The sequence below is a fragment of the Mobula hypostoma genome, chromosome 22 (assembly GCF_963921235.1).
Source record: "Mobula hypostoma chromosome 22, sMobHyp1.1, whole genome shotgun sequence".
NCBI lineage: Eukaryota > Metazoa > Chordata > Chondrichthyes > Myliobatiformes > Myliobatidae > Mobula > Mobula hypostoma.
The window spans coordinates 14551842-14567598 of record NC_086118.1 but is presented as its reverse complement, the minus strand read 5'-3'; the positions used below and the strand labels follow the sequence as shown (position 1 = coordinate 14567598).

The window sequence follows — 15757 nt, the reverse complement described above, 5'->3', positions numbered from 1 at the left end:
ATCTTTCAGCCCACTCTTCTAATTGGCCTAAATCTCTTTGCAAGCTTTGAAAACCTACTTCATTATCCACAACGCCACCTATCTTAGTATTATCTGCATACTTACTAATCCAATTTACCACCCCATCATCCAGATCATTATCATATATGACAAACAACACTGGACCCAGTACAGATCCCTGACGCACACCGCTACACACCGTCCTCCAATCTGACACAAGTTATCCACCACTACTCTCTGGCGTCTCCCATTTAGCCACTGCTGAATCCATTTTACTACTTCGATATTAATGCCTAACGACTGAACCTTCCTAACTAACCTTCCATGTGGAACCTTGTCAAAGGCCTTACTGAAGTCCATATAGACAACATCCACCGCTTTACCCTCATCAACATTCCTAGTAACCTCATCAAAAAATTCAATAAGATTTGTCAAACATGACCTTCCACGCACAAATCCATGTTGACTGTTCCTAATCAGACCCTGTCTATCCAGATAATTATAGATACCATCTCTTAGAATACTTTCCATACTTTCCACACCAGTATTTTCATAGATTTAGATCCACTTTCATAATGTCTGTTTCAAAAATATTAATTTTTTTCTAATTTCTTGTGTAGCCAAACTATTAATTTCATTCCTAATTTTTAAAATTTCCTCTAGTGTATCCTGTGCCAAACTCAATGTGTTTTTTTCTAGTTCCTTCAGCTTATTTTGTAATTCCTCTAATGTTCAATTCTTATTTTTTTCTTACATGAAGACATCGCTATAATTTTCCCTCTTAAGACAGCCTTCAGAGCATCCCATAGAATGGGAGATGAAACCTCTGCATTATCATTGAATTCTAAGTAAAGACCAATTTCTTTTTTAATTTGTTTCTTAAAATAGGGATCACTGAGTAGACTTGAATTTAGTTTCCAAATAGTATTCTTTGGTTGTAGGTCAAAATCAACAGATAAATATATAGGTGCATGGTCACTTACATCTATTGTCCCAATTCCACAGGTGATCATTTTGTCTCTAAAAAGAGTGTTAACTTTCTTATGTAAGGACTTTGTTTCATAAGTTTTTCTATTGGAAGAGTCTAATTTTAAGTCTCCCCCACATATCAAGAGACCTTCTGTTTCCATTACCATAATATTAGTAATTTTCTGGAAGAAACTAATATCACTTCCTGGGGGTGCGTAGATATTCAATAAAGTAACTGGATTTTTGTCTATATTCCCCCTTACCAGAATATATCTGCCCTCCTCATCTCCCATTTCGAAAACTTTTTCAAAATTTAGCTTACTTGAGATGAGAATAGCAAGTCCTCTTCTATGTCCTGATTTATATGAGGAAAAAAACAAATTAGTGAAGCGCACTCTCTTTAATTTTCCCTGCTCATTATCACTTAAGTGAGTTTCCTGTAAATATACTACATGGGCTTGTTCTCTTTTTCATTTTTGATAGAATTTTACTGCGCTTGACTGGATTCAACAGCCTATTGACATTAAAATAAATGAATTTTACTTGGTCCTTAGCCATGTGTTATTGATCTGTTAGTATATCATTGAAATTTGCAGAATATATAACGATCTACTCCCTGAACAAATAAGAGCCGAGATATGCAAATAATAAAAAAAAGGTAACAAAGGTGTGATTCCAAGGCTGGGGTCTCTAGATGACCCTGGGTTGGGCTAGAAGAAAAGTCTAGCCATGGGGGATAGTCCCTCCTACCTGTGGGTTGAGGGCCCCCATTAGGTCTCTGGAATTTTCATTGATTACAATTGTCACATGTACGAAGTACAGTTTAAAGCTTTTCTTGGATAATCTTCATTACACTGTTCATTGAAGCAATAAAAGGTAAAGCAAAGGCAAAATAAAGTGTATTCTCTACAGTGAAAGTGAGATGCAGGTAGACAATATGGATTAAGATGATAATGAGGTAGATTGTGAGGCCAAGAGTCCATTTTATACAAGGGAACAATTCAACAGTCTTGTAACAGCCTGGTTGAAGCTGTTCATGAGCTGGGTGGTACGTGCTGTCATCTTGATGGAAGAAGGAAAAAGAGAGAATGTCTGGGTTGGGTGGGATCTTTAATTATATTGGATGCTTTACTGAGGCAGTAAGAGGGATAGGCAGAGTCCATGGAGGAGAGGTTGGTTTCCATGAGGTGCTGAGCTGTGTCCACAACTCTCTACACTTTCAAACAGTCATGGTAAGAGCAGCTGCCATACTGAGGTGTGCTCTTGTGCCCTCCTCTAGCAGCTCCTCATTTCCATCTCTGGAGTATTTAGGAACAACTGCTCCAATTAAATCAAACTGGTTCATTTTGTCCTTTCAGTTATTATACTATATTCCTCTTGAAAATACTTCCACACTAAACTACGTCACCTGGTCTTCCAGCATGCCAACTGACCCAATAATATCTGAAGGATATATTTTATTAAACATTAGTCAGACAGGGTGTACTGCCCCGCATTAGGAAGGCACATAAGGGACGAGCTTGGAAGCCAACAGAGATGAGGAACGCCAGGAAAAGCTGGTGCTATTATCCTTAGAGCCACAGAAGGATATGTTGGATAGACTCAAAATCAGGGTGGTTTATTCAGAATAAATAAAGGGAAACTTTTTATTAGAAGGATCAATAAATGGATTTCACTGATTCAAAGGTAAGATGAGACCAGCATGAATCCTTCCTGCACAAACCCTAGCCCACTGAAAGTTAGTCCCAATCAATGCTTCAACTAAGTCATTTCAAAGATGCAGTCTTTGACATGGTTTCATCCATACCACTGCAAGCTGTCTCACTCCCCCTACATTGACAAAATACTGGACAAGAGGTTGACTTCTTGCAATAATCCATCTTAGCATGGAACAGTACTTATACCAATAACTCACTGAGAACAGAGAAGCAAGTTGTCATAAATCAGAGTCAAGATGGATTCCCATTAGAGACTACATTATCTTGCACTGTGGACCAGACTTCCTGACTGCAGTGATATGGTGAAATGCAATCTGCATATGGCTGAAAGCAGCAAGGGTTATGCTTGAAATGAATGTCATCCAGGTGTTTACAGTACACTGGCACTAAACAATAATACAGCAGTCACTGCAGAGAACCAAGTGGTATTACAAATGCTCTTCATTTTATTTGCTGAAAGCTTTTCTTTCTTATTTAAAGAGAAATGGCTTGATTATTATCCAACTAGATTGGAATCTGATGCAATCCTCAAACCCAAATGCATCAACTGTATACTGCAAATCTGCAGCTAAAAGTACATCACACTTGTTCGAAAGCACATTCTTCAACTGCCAATAGGGGCTTTGAGATTACAAAGGTAATAAAAAAAGGTAAATCTCTGAGCTCGAAATTAATCCAACTGGTTCTTCAGATAAAGTCTGCATGGGAGTGCTCAGAAAGCTCACCTGGATCAATTTCTCCAGTTTCTGCTTATCCTTTCGAAGGTTGGTTATTGTTTCATCTCTCTGGATTAATTCATCAGTAAGTGACCGCAGTTTCTGCTCTGAATTCTGAACAAAGACGATAAATATTTGATTAGGAGTGTGTGCCAAATCAGTTGTGGTGTTTTAAACAGACTAGGGAGAGCTAACTGAGAAGCCTAGCTACACATATAATACACAATACAAAATGTTAGTGTTAAGGAACTACAATAGACCAGGCTACAGAGACAGGAAGGCAGAGAGAACAGAATTGTTTCAAAGGATGCAATGGCAAACTGAAGCCTGATATTAGGAGGTTATTCATTCATGCAGAAATAGTCAATGTTCTGTTAAAAAAGGAGTGATAAAGACATTAAAAAGTACAGTACTTGAAAAAGAGCCAAAAATTGCACTTGTATGACTATCTTTATCATCACACACTCTGCTAAAACATTGCAGCAAATGTTTTGTTTCTGGTGTGAGTGCTGTTGTTGGTTAGAAAGCAAAGCAGTCAATTTGTTCATACTAACATTCTCACAAATGAGTGAAGCACCAGATAATCAACTTCAGCAATAAATTGGTCAAGGGATTAAATATTATCCAAAAGGGATAGTTTGATGCTTTCCATAGGGGAGCACTTAAGGGGCTTTTTGAATAACCGGAGAGGGTAGATGAGAGCCCTGGTTAATGTTCCAACTGAAAGACATCATCTAAGATTACTGCACTGTCTCAGTGCCAACTTGGATTGTGCACTCATTTCTGAAATTGTAATTGAAACTACATCCTTCTGATTCAGAAACAAGAGTAAACTACTGAACCACAATTATCACATGAAAGAACAACCGAATATGGGAGCAGGCTACTGTGTGCCTATTTGGATATATTATTTATTTCAAACACAAGAAAATCTGCAATTGCTGGAACATCAATTCTCGAACTTCTGGTGATGGTCCCCCTCTCCACCATTCCCCATTCTGGGTCTGGGGCTTCCCTCTCTTACCTTTTTCCTTACCTGCCCATCACCCCTCTGGTGCTCCTTTCTCCATCCCTTTCTTCCATGATCTTCTACCCTCGTCTATCAGATTCCCCCTCCTCCACCCTTTATCTCTTTCAGCAATCAACTTCCCAGCACTTTAATTCAGCCCTCCTCTCCCTGCACCTATCACCTACCACCTTGTACTTCTCCCTCCCCTCCCTGCACCTTCTCATCTTTTTTTTCCCCAGTCCTGAAGAAAGGTCACAGTCTGAAACATTGACTATTTATTTCTTTCAATTGATGCTGCCTAACCTGCTGAGTTCCTCCAGCATTTTGTGTGTGTTATATTATATTATATATTTACTGAGATCTAGCACAGAATAGGCCCTTCCCGCCCTTTGAGCCACGCTGCCCAGCAACCCACCAATATAACCCTAACCTAGTCATGGAACAGCTTACAATGACCAATTAACCTGCTAACTGGTATGTCTTTAGAATGTGGGAGAAAACCGGAGCATCTGGAGGAAACTCACACAGTCATGGGGAAATTGTACAAACTCCCTAAAGACAGTGGTGGGAGAATTGAACCCAAGTCACTGGTACTGGAGAATGTTGTGCTAACCTATATGTTATTGTGCCGAATTAAATCCATGCATATATAATGACTTAACCTACATAGAAATCTTTCCATATTCAATATTGTGTACAATTTCCATTGAATATTATTGTACCTACATGTAGAGACAGGTATTCAAGAGAAACAAACATTAAAACTAAGCAGCTTGAAATTTGAAATTAAAAAAAAAGAAAATGTTTTTAGATACTCAGAAGATCAAGCAGCACCTGTGGGACAAGTTACCTAGTTCATCTTTCAGATTAAGGTTCCTTTGGCACAGCCAGGAAAGGAAAATATACAAGTCAATGTTAAATTGCAGAGAAGCCAGGGGACAAAGGAAATTCAGTGATTGGGTTAGGTTAGGATTGCCATGGAGCTAAGAGACTTTATTCAATTGATTGGCTAGAAAATAACTCTCCAAGCAAGGAAGAACAATGTGCTGCAGATGGCAAGAAAGACATGTGTGCATAATAGAGAGAAAAATCTAAATCAATATTACAAATTTCAAAAAAACAGCCAGTTCTAAAAAGGACAATAATGCAAGTTACCTGCGTTTGGAGAATTTGAACTGAAAAGCTGTAACTTGCCCTAGAAGAATTTCCTTTTTTTAAGGATTCCCCCCACTTGCAATGGCTAAGTCAAGGATCTAACAAAAGACATCAGCTTAATTATTAGTCTTTGCCTCATTAGCTTTTATTATTGCATACTTGTGACTGTTACAAGTACAGGTTTAAAATGGTTAAAAGTGGCCATGCAGGTAAGGGAAAAGGAAAAATGGTAGAAGATAGAAGAAATAATCTTACTCCTTTAACCGAGATTTTTGTAATTACAAGCAAATTCACACAGATGGATCCCGGATAAAGTCACAAGAATGTCTTTACTAATTAATTCACAACACGAATTCCTGTCGAGAATGGAGAAAACTGAATTCTCCTTCCAATGACAGTGCCTTGAATTAATTTACAATGGCTAAATCATAATTGATAAAATATTAGGCAGGCATCATTTTAATCCGTGACAAAGAACATGTGCTCTGAGGTACTGTTAACCAAACCATAAAATTCACACTGCGGTTTAGTAAAACTAATCAGTATCCTGAAGCATTGTAAGACTCTGAACAATAAAATGTATGGTATATTTAGCTTCTCATATTCAGCTTCCAATCATGTTACATAGTCTGCTGCTGAAGAGTGCAGATTCTCCCAGTGTCCTAACCAATATTTATTCCATAGCCAGTGCAATCAATAACAGATTAGCTAGTTATCCACAAACTTGTGGAACGTAATTTGTCGAGATTGCTTGCTACATTAATCAAAAAGTAATTCATTGGCAGTGAAGTATTTTGAAATGCACTGATGAAATGAAACGCACAAAAAATGCAAGTTACTTATTTACTACATATTGGCTGTAAGTAATCTGCGATCGTAAACTGTCAATGTGAACTTTACACAACTTCATTTTTTTTCTTTGAAGTTCAGGGTAAGAAAGTCATTAGTTCCCTACACTCATCAGAAGCATAAGTGCGTAGGCACCCCCCCCCCCACCCCGTTACAAACAATTACTGGGACTCTTTAAAATAACCTGAACCCTTCGATCTTCATCCTTCATTTTCTCTTCAATTTTTCATCTGCTATTTATGTTTTAACCCATTGACTTGCACTGCTTTTCTGTACTCTTTAATCCATTGCCAGACTTGGCCTGAAGGTATAATCACTCACCATTTGATGGTAACCAATTAATCATCTGCTTCACTCCATGAGAAAAGTTCACATTATTCACTCATCACATATGTACTCTGGGAAGCTGCTGGTTTTTTTGTACTGTCCACAGTTGTTCATATTTGATTTATACAGAAGTTCCCAATCATTTGACGACTCAAATTAAACACTTACAACTGAGCTTTCCAACCATACTATTAAAAGTAAATTTCTGTAACACTGGGTTATTCCATTCATAGCAAGACAGCTGAACTGAAGTGTTACCACAAGAATTGCACATTAGAATTCTGTGTGTATCAGTTTAAGCCTATGCTTTCAAAACAAAAGGTGTTATGTTTCCTTATGTATACATAGATCAAAAAGTTGCTCTACTGTGGAATTAGTATTCCAAGTATTTATCTACATGGACGATATAACACTACAAAACTCTCACCTTGTGACAAATTGTTTTCAGGAATTGGTGATGAGTTTCTTTCACAAACTGGACAACTTACTAAAAATAAAATTGGCATTTACAAAAAGGTTTTGATGTCTTTGAGACAGATGCTTGAAATACTGTCAAGGTGAGTGACAACTCACAATCATTTCATTGAAAGATTAAATGTGGGGATTAATCATTCTGTTTAAGAGACCCCATCCCCACAAGGCCCCACGACACAAAGTCAAAGATGGCGATAATCCATTCAAATGTAAAATATAAGGATAACAATAAAAACCGTTAGATTATATTTATTTACTTGTGCAACAAAACTTACAGTGAAATGCATTGTTTGCATTAACAACCAACATGATCTCAGGATATGGTGGAGGCAGTCTGCAAGTCTCACCACACACTCTGGGGGGCAGCATAGCATGACTACAATGTTCAGAAGAACAACATGCAGCCAATACACAAGAAATGACAGCAAAATAAACTCCCTTGCCACCCCTCCACCCACACACACACTGACAGGCCTCCAACCTCAAGAAAGGCCACCTCCAGGCATCGGACCTCCAGGCCATGGCTCCAGACTCTCAGCCATCTGACCTCTGACCTCCGGACTTGCCGACCTATGGGCTTTGACCTTCAGGCTTCAGCCACCACACTCACCAACCTCAGCTTAAAACTGGCATCCATGAGGCACTCTGGACCATTAGAAGCAGATGGAATGTACACGGTCACAATCTGTGACCTCATGGCCAGGCATATTCCTCACTCTCTCATCAAGCCTTATGATTCAATGAAGAATGGGGCAGGACTTGTCAAAAACAGCACGAGACATGCTTAAAAGTGATAAGGTTCCATTCAAATGAATAGGACCACATGCATGCTAAATAGCAAATCAAGGAGAAATTATGAGATATAGGTGATCTCACACCAACACAACAGTCCTGTCATGTCTGATCAAGAATAATGGTGAACATTTAAACAGCAAATAGGAGGAGGTACTGTGTTGGTAAATTTTGTCTGGCATGCTATCAATATCGATCATTTCATCACATCAGTAAAATGGTCATGAATGTCCCCATCTTCTAATTCAGAGGGCCCAGCACGAGAGCACTAAAGAAAAGGCTAAAGCATTTGCTGCTATGTTCAGCAAAAAATGGCAAGTAGATGAGATTTCCACCATCCCAGAAGCTAATCCCCTGCTGGTTATATCGAGAAACTGCTGAGAGCACTAGATAGACCAAAGCCCCTGCAGTCAGTGAATGCCTTGCTGTTAGGGAAAAGACCTGCACCTAGTTGTGCTTCCTACCAAGTTGCTTCAGTATATTACTACACTAGCATCTGGTCGATAATGAGAAATTGCCCAGGTGTATCTTGTTCACTAAAGGAAAGTTCATGCTGGCTGGTTACTGATCAGTATACTCTCACCATAGCAAAGTCACAGAAGCCATTGTCAACAGTGAATCAAACAGAATTTACTGATAACCTGCTCACTGATTCCCAGTTTGAATTTCACTTGATTATAGCTTTAGTGCCAAAAGGACCAGAGAGTTCAACTTAAAAATGAGGTGAGAGTATTTGATCATGTGAGAGCAAAGAGCTCTACAGAAACTGGAGCTAATGGGCATAAAGTAGAAACCGTGCAGAGGTTGGATTGATATCTTGCTGAAACACAGATGGTTGTAATAGCTGAGGTTAGTAATCCAAGATCAAGGACATGATTGCAAGAGTACCTCAGGGCAGTGTTCTATACACAAACATCTTCAACTGATCTTTCATCTATCAACTTTCTAGGGATCATCACTGACAGAATCTCAGCTACCATGTATGTATCTTCATTGACCAACCACAGAAAAACACAGCTGAAACAGTAAGTCAGAGATTGAGTATACTCTAGCAAAGAACTCATCTCTTATGTCTCAAGTCTTGTGCATGATCTACAACATACAGATCAGCATTGTATGAGATACTCCCCATTTATCTGAAGAAGTGAAATTCTAATGACACTCAAAAGTTCAACAGCATCCAGGTCTGTGCATTACTCTTGATGGGTATCACACCTACAACCATGAATACTGATACCTTGTAATGCTGGTGTAGCCTCTGCTATTTGTATCATCTATAAAGTGTACTACAGTAGTCTGTTGCTGTTATTCTGACAGAAACTCCCAAATATCGATTTGTACCACTGAGGACAAAGCATCTTGGATGTCCAAGTTGTACATCATCTTGACTTACAAGTATGTTACCAATCCTTTAACACTGCTGAAACTAAAATCTTAAATTCTTTCCGTAACAACACTGTAGGCTCATCATCACCTTCTCAACAGCCATTAGGATGGGCAATAACTGCTTGATCCTGCCAATGCCACCCAGCTCCAAATCAAGAGAACAATAAAAATACAATTCTTCATTTTATCTTTTAAAGAGATTCTTCAAGAAAAAAGTAACCATCATAGGGATTCTGTTATATCGTGATGATTCAGGGTAAGGAAGGAGTTGAACAGGAACTCTTTTGGGATAAACAGCTCTGTCTATGAATTATCGCTGTGTGGCCACTTCAATTAATCCGAAGTGAGACACAGCACAGGGTGAGTGCAGCTTCAAGTTCCCCCAATCCACTCCAATTACATCTTCAAACACTCAATTTTAAATAAATACTGCTTCTGATCTCTTTGATTGCAACAGTCTAACTGATAACTAGTCCTAGAGAGTTTGTATTGTGGGTGAAAAACAGTGGTCAACAGTAAACTTGCAGGGTTGAAATTCAGCAGTGGCTTAAGGCTGACAGAGTAGCTGCAGAACCTATTCCCTGGAGAATCTGATCATTTCAACAAAAGACCGTTGTCATATTGCCAGTACCTTTATATGAAAGAAATCCCCACTCCACCGAGAAGTATTAAAAAGCAACAATGATCCCCTCTTTCCATTCCACACCAATATTACCACCCTTACCAGCCCAGACTCTGCATCACAACTCCATTTAATGTCACCATCCATCCAGGACTGTCTCAATGTGAGCAGGAATTACAGATTAATCTGAAACACTGCTCCAAGCAACTCAAGAGAACAATTCAAATGGATGGAGTGGGATTTTTTTTTTAATTGAGTCTTATTTACTTCCTTTGAGAGCAATTTTCTTTTTTTGTAAAACTACTGAAATTGCTAAACTTTCAATTGGCCAGAGAGATGGAAAAGAAATTATTTCATAATTTGCTCATGGGTGGTTGACATGGCTGATTCTCCTCAGTCACACGTCGAAGGCTAATGGCTGGCACAGTAGTGTCGTGGTTAGCACAATGTTTCACAGTACAGGTGACCCAGGTTCAATTCTCACCACTGCCTGTAAGTATGTTCTCCCCGTGACAGCATGGGTTTCCTCTGGGTGTTCTGGTTTCCTCCCACAGTTTAAAGACATAGCAGTTGGTGGTTAATAGGTCATTATGAATTGTCCTTTGATTAGGTTGGGATTAAATCGATGGATTTACTGGAATGGCGTGGCTCGAAGGGCTCAAAGGGCCTATTCCCTGCTGTATCTCAACAAATAAACAAATAAAATCAACCAGCTTAGTCAGGCACGATATTAGTAATAGCCTGGTTCCCATGATCAGTGTTATTAATAAGCTTATTTATTTCAAAATTTATTCAATTATTAACATTTATATTCCCAATTCCCAGGATGAGATAAATATTTCTGCTCGCTTAAGCCTTCAATACCTAGTCCATTAACTTTACCATTTTAAATACTTTCAGCATAAATGGAGCTCTGTATTAGGTTTATCTGGATCTGGACCACTGTAACGTATTTTTTATATCTGCACTGCATTACTCACTGATACACTGTTTTCTGTATAAAGAGAATCCATTGCATTATTTAGTAAACACGTCACACAGCAACAGAAGAATAAACTGCACATTGAGCCACAGACCTTAAACTGGAAGTTTAACTAACAAGTAGTGAACTGGAACACAATGCTAGTGTGACTTGATTGCCCTGTGTGCAAAAATGGATCCCTGCAGTGTTTCAACCCTCATTTGACATTGTAGAAATTGTCATAAAACTCAAGCAACAATATAAATTATATTCAGTTATTTCCTGAAAAGCACAACGTAAGAGAAGGTCTCTTCATGTAAATGAGAGAAAAGATCAGATCTGCTCAGCAAATTGAAGGCAACTTAAAAGATTCAAGATTGTTTAATGTCATTTCCTGGACACAAGTGTAATGAGAACAAAGTAATTGTTATTCTGGATCTGATGCAGCACCAAAAAGCAAAGGAAGATAAAGAATACAGAAATAATTTTAAAAGCACAGAATGAGTATATGAGATAGCTTATGTACATAGGTTGATTGTATGTCCATAAAGTGATGCTTGGCTGGACAGAAGATGACTGACAGGAAATAATAAAGTAGGGGTAGAGTTAGAGGGTAGAGGTGTTGATCAGCTTTACTACTTGGGGAAAGTACTACTTTTTGAGTCTGGTGGTCCTTGCGTGGATGCTACATAACCTCCTCATTAGTGGGAGAGGGATAAACAGTCCATGAGCAGGGTGTGTGGGATTCTTCATGATGTTACTGCCCTGTTCCGGCACCTTTTTGTATATGATGATGGTGGGTATGCTGGTGCCAGTGAAGTTGTGGGCAGTTTTGACTGCCCATCGTAAAGTATGCAGTTTCCATACCACCAGTAATGTAGCTTGTTAGGATGCTCTGCTGCGCATCTGTAGAATCAAGTGAGTATAGATATGCAAAATCCAGCTCTCTTCAGCTTCCTCAGAAAGTACACATTGGTGAGCTTTCTTGACCGTGTAGGATGTGTTCTGGGACCTTGAGAGGTTGTACGTTATGTGCACTCCCAGGAGTTTAGTCATAGTCATAGTCATACTTTATTGATCCCGGGGGAAATTGGTTTTTGTTACAGTTGCACCATAAATAATTAAATAGTAATAAAACCATAAATAGTTAAATAGTAATATGTAAATTATGACAGGAAATAAGTCCAGGAACAGCCTATTGGCTCAGGGTGTCTCACCCTCCAAGGGAGGAGTTGTAAAGTTTGATGGCCACAGGCAGGAATGACTTCCTATGATGCTCTGTGTTGCATCTCAGTGGAATGAGTCTCTGGCTGAATGTACTCCTGTGCCCAACCAGTACATTATGTAGTGGATGGGAGACATGGGAGTTTGAAACTACCCGCAGTTTCCATTGCTGTTCTGTCCATGTAAAGGGGGTTATGAGTGGTGTGAGTTCTACTGAAATTGATAACCATCTCCTTTGTCTTGTTGAAATTGAGGAAGAGAGTATTTCCCTGGTACCAGGCTCTTCTACTTCTTCTCTTTTGGCCATCTCATTATTATTGGTGATGAGCTCCAACACTGTCTTGTCATTGGCGAATATGACAATGTGATTGCTCGGGTGTTTGACTGTAGAGGCATGTGTGAGCAGAGTGTACAGCTATGGGCTCAGCACACAGCCCTGAGGAGCACCTGGGTCGAGCAGGATGGGGAGGGAGGAGCAGATGTGCATTCTGGCTTTCAGGTTTGTTCACTAGGAAGCCCAACATCCAGTTGCACAGTGGTGTATTTAGACCGAGAAGTTGGAGTTTGTTCACCAAGGACTGTGAGACATTAGTGTTGAATGCTGAATTGAAATGCAGAAACAACATTCTAACATAAGTGCCCTTGTTTTCTAGGTGTGTCAGGGCCATGTGCATGACAGATGCTATGGCATCTGCTGAAGAGCAGTTCTCTCAGTAAGCTTATTGGTGAGCGTCCAATGTGGCAGGAGGAGTTTTTGATAAGTGTCATTGTCAGCCATGCTAAGCACGTCATGGTGACTGGCGCCAATGCTACTGGGTGATTGTCATTTAAGTCTGGAAGGTGTAGAGTTCAAAAGGTCAACTCAAAAAAAATGACAATTGAAAAGTTCAGCGCACACCTTGAGTCAAATAAGCAGTAGATCGGCAGAAAGGAATTCCAAAGCTTGAGGCGAGAAATATGAGATTTACAGGCTGTACTTTCAAGCATTTAACAATGAGACTTGAGGAAACTACTTGGGACCTGCATAAAGCTTTGATTGGTAAAGTATAACTCATTGTCCCAAAGGCTGTAGATTTATAAGAACAGAGGAAGCTACATGCAAATGAGGAATAATCGAACCGCGGACCTCCAGAGCAGTCTTATTAAACAGAACAGGATCAATACAGAACAATAAAAATGGGTAGCAGTGTTGCAGTGATGAGCACTGTGTCTGACAGCTTCAGTGATCTGAATGTGATCCTGACCATCAGTACTATCTGTGTGAAGCTCGACTGCTCCCCGTGACCATGTGCATTTCCCACAGCTGCTCCAGCTTCTCCTGATAAACTAAAGACTTGTAGGATGGTAGGTTAATTAGTGAGTGTAACCTACCCCTAGTGTAGGTGGGTGATAGGTGATAGAGGGATCTTGGAGATTCAATGGGCATAGGGAGAGGAAATAAAGGGGGGAATGGGATTGATACAATTCATGGGTAACAGCATAGATATAATAAACCTAATAGCTTAATTCTATATTACTGAACAGTGAATAACATGAAATATGAAGGACAGTACAAAAACTAGAGTAGAGCATGTGTTTATCCACATCTTCTGCAAGGCACAAATAAAAAAGATTGCCCTGCATTTGATCAAACTACACAGTAAGCCGAGTTCAAGTGCTAAGGGAAAAACAAGATGAGCAAACGGAATGATAGAAATTAGAAAGAAATTCAGGCTATAAGAATGGAGAGATCAATACAAAAGAATCACAGAACATTTATATCATGCAAGATAACAGATAATTTGAGGAACCATATATCTGCATGGATTGACTGGATGTGACTGTTATTAGAGAAATGAAACGTACCTACCATATGGATAAGAAAAAGGAGTGTGAGAAAAAAACTGCCAAATGGATACCATATCAAATGATCTTCCTTGAAAATGGAAAAGATGGGTCCTCAAGAAAAATACCTTGAAGCAAAACAAGGTTACACTAAAGGCATATAGAGCAGGTCACATTCTACTGAATGGGACAACCCTGATGAACAGACAATGAGGAAGTTAGTTACCACCCTGAGTTTGAGAGGTCATTAATAATTACTGTCAATGTCACGAGGTTAGTGGTAATAGATAGAAACAGATAGAAGAGAAACAGAAAGGGAGAAAGAGAGAATGAATGAACCAGCTTAGGTTGATCAGGAGTAGAGGAACACACACACAAATATTGGAGGAGCTCAGCATCTATGGAAATGAATAAATGGCCAATGTTTTGGGTTGAGACCCTTCATCAGAACTGGAAAGGAAAGGGGAAGAAGCCAGAATAAGATGGTTGGGAGAGGAGAAGGAGAAGGTGATAGGTGAAGCCAGGTGGTGGGGGAAGGGAGATGACAAAGTGTGGAGGTGATAGGTACAAAAAGCAAAGGGCTGGAGAAGAAGGGATCTGATAGGAGAGGAGAATCATCCATGGGAGGAGGGGCAGCAGGAGAGGTGATAGGCAGGAGAAGAGAAGTAGGAGAGGAGCCAGAGTGGGGAATGGAAGAAGGGAGAAGTGGAGGGGGAAATCACTGCATTGGAGACATTGATGTTCACGCCATCAGGTTGGAGGCTACCCAGATGGAAGATGAAGTGTTGATCCCCCAACCTTAGAGTAGCCTTATCATGGCAGAAGAGGAGGCTATGGACTGACAGGTCGGAATGGGAATTGGAATTAAAATGGTTGGCCAACGAGAAATCCTGCTTTTGTGGATGGAGTGAAGGTGCTTGAAAAAGTGGTTCCCACTATAGGCCAGTTCAAACTAATGTAGAGGAGTCCACATCAAGAGCACCGGATACAGTAGACAACTGCAAAGGTTTCGTAGGTGAAATGTTCTCACCTGGTAGGACCTTCTTGGAACCCTGAATGGAGGTGATGGGCAAGTTTAGCACTTCTTCCGCTTGCAGGATAAGTGTCAGGAGGGAGATGTAATACTGAACTGGCCACTTTAACTCATATGTATTTGTATAAAGCTAGATAACTTTTGGAGAGATGTTTTTAAAATGTTCGCAGAAGTCTTGGATCTGGATCTACAACCTAATTTGCTTACAGCAATTTTTGGGACTATCCCATCGGAAGCAGGAAATATTCCTGTTTCCACTCAACGTATGATAGCCTTTACAACCTTACTGGCTAGGAGAGCCATTGTATTGAAGTGGAAGGATTCTAATCCACCTACGGTCTTTTATTGGCTCTCCTCCATTATGTCCTGTTTAGATTCAGAGAAAATAAGAAGTCAGACATTTGATACATCCTTTAAATTTCAGCAAATCTGGTGACATTTTATCCAATATTTTCATTTAATTTGATTTATTACTCTTCCAATCTTTTTTTTTCAAAGTTTTAGATTTGATCAGAAAGTCTTTCTTACTTTTTTTTTGGTCGTATCCTCAAAATGGACTGCCTAGTCCCTTTTTTTTGTTGCTTTTTTTATATGTAGTGCAGTGTTTTTTTTCTCTCCATTTAAAACTCAATGTTTTTTTCTTTCCTGTTCATGAACTGATAAGAGGAGAATTGCTGTTTTCATTTTTTATTATATAT

The 15757-nt window shown here is 39.4% G+C and overlaps 1 protein-coding gene across 7 annotated transcripts in view; it reads right to left on the bottom strand.

Moving 5' to 3' along the window:
- LOC134360180 (myosin-16) overlaps positions 1-15757 on the bottom strand; it is a 339036-nt gene that overhangs the window by 172180 nt on the left and 151099 nt on the right. For 5 of the 7 annotated variants that reach the window (XM_063074218.1, XM_063074222.1, XM_063074221.1 and 2 more), the window contains one exon: positions 3413-3517. The exons of the other annotated variants lie outside the window; for them this stretch is intronic. In XM_063074218.1, coding sequence (XP_062930288.1) covers positions 3413-3517 — 105 coding nt within the window. The remainder of the gene's footprint in view (positions 1-3412; positions 3518-15757) is intronic. 7 annotated transcript variants of the gene reach the window in all.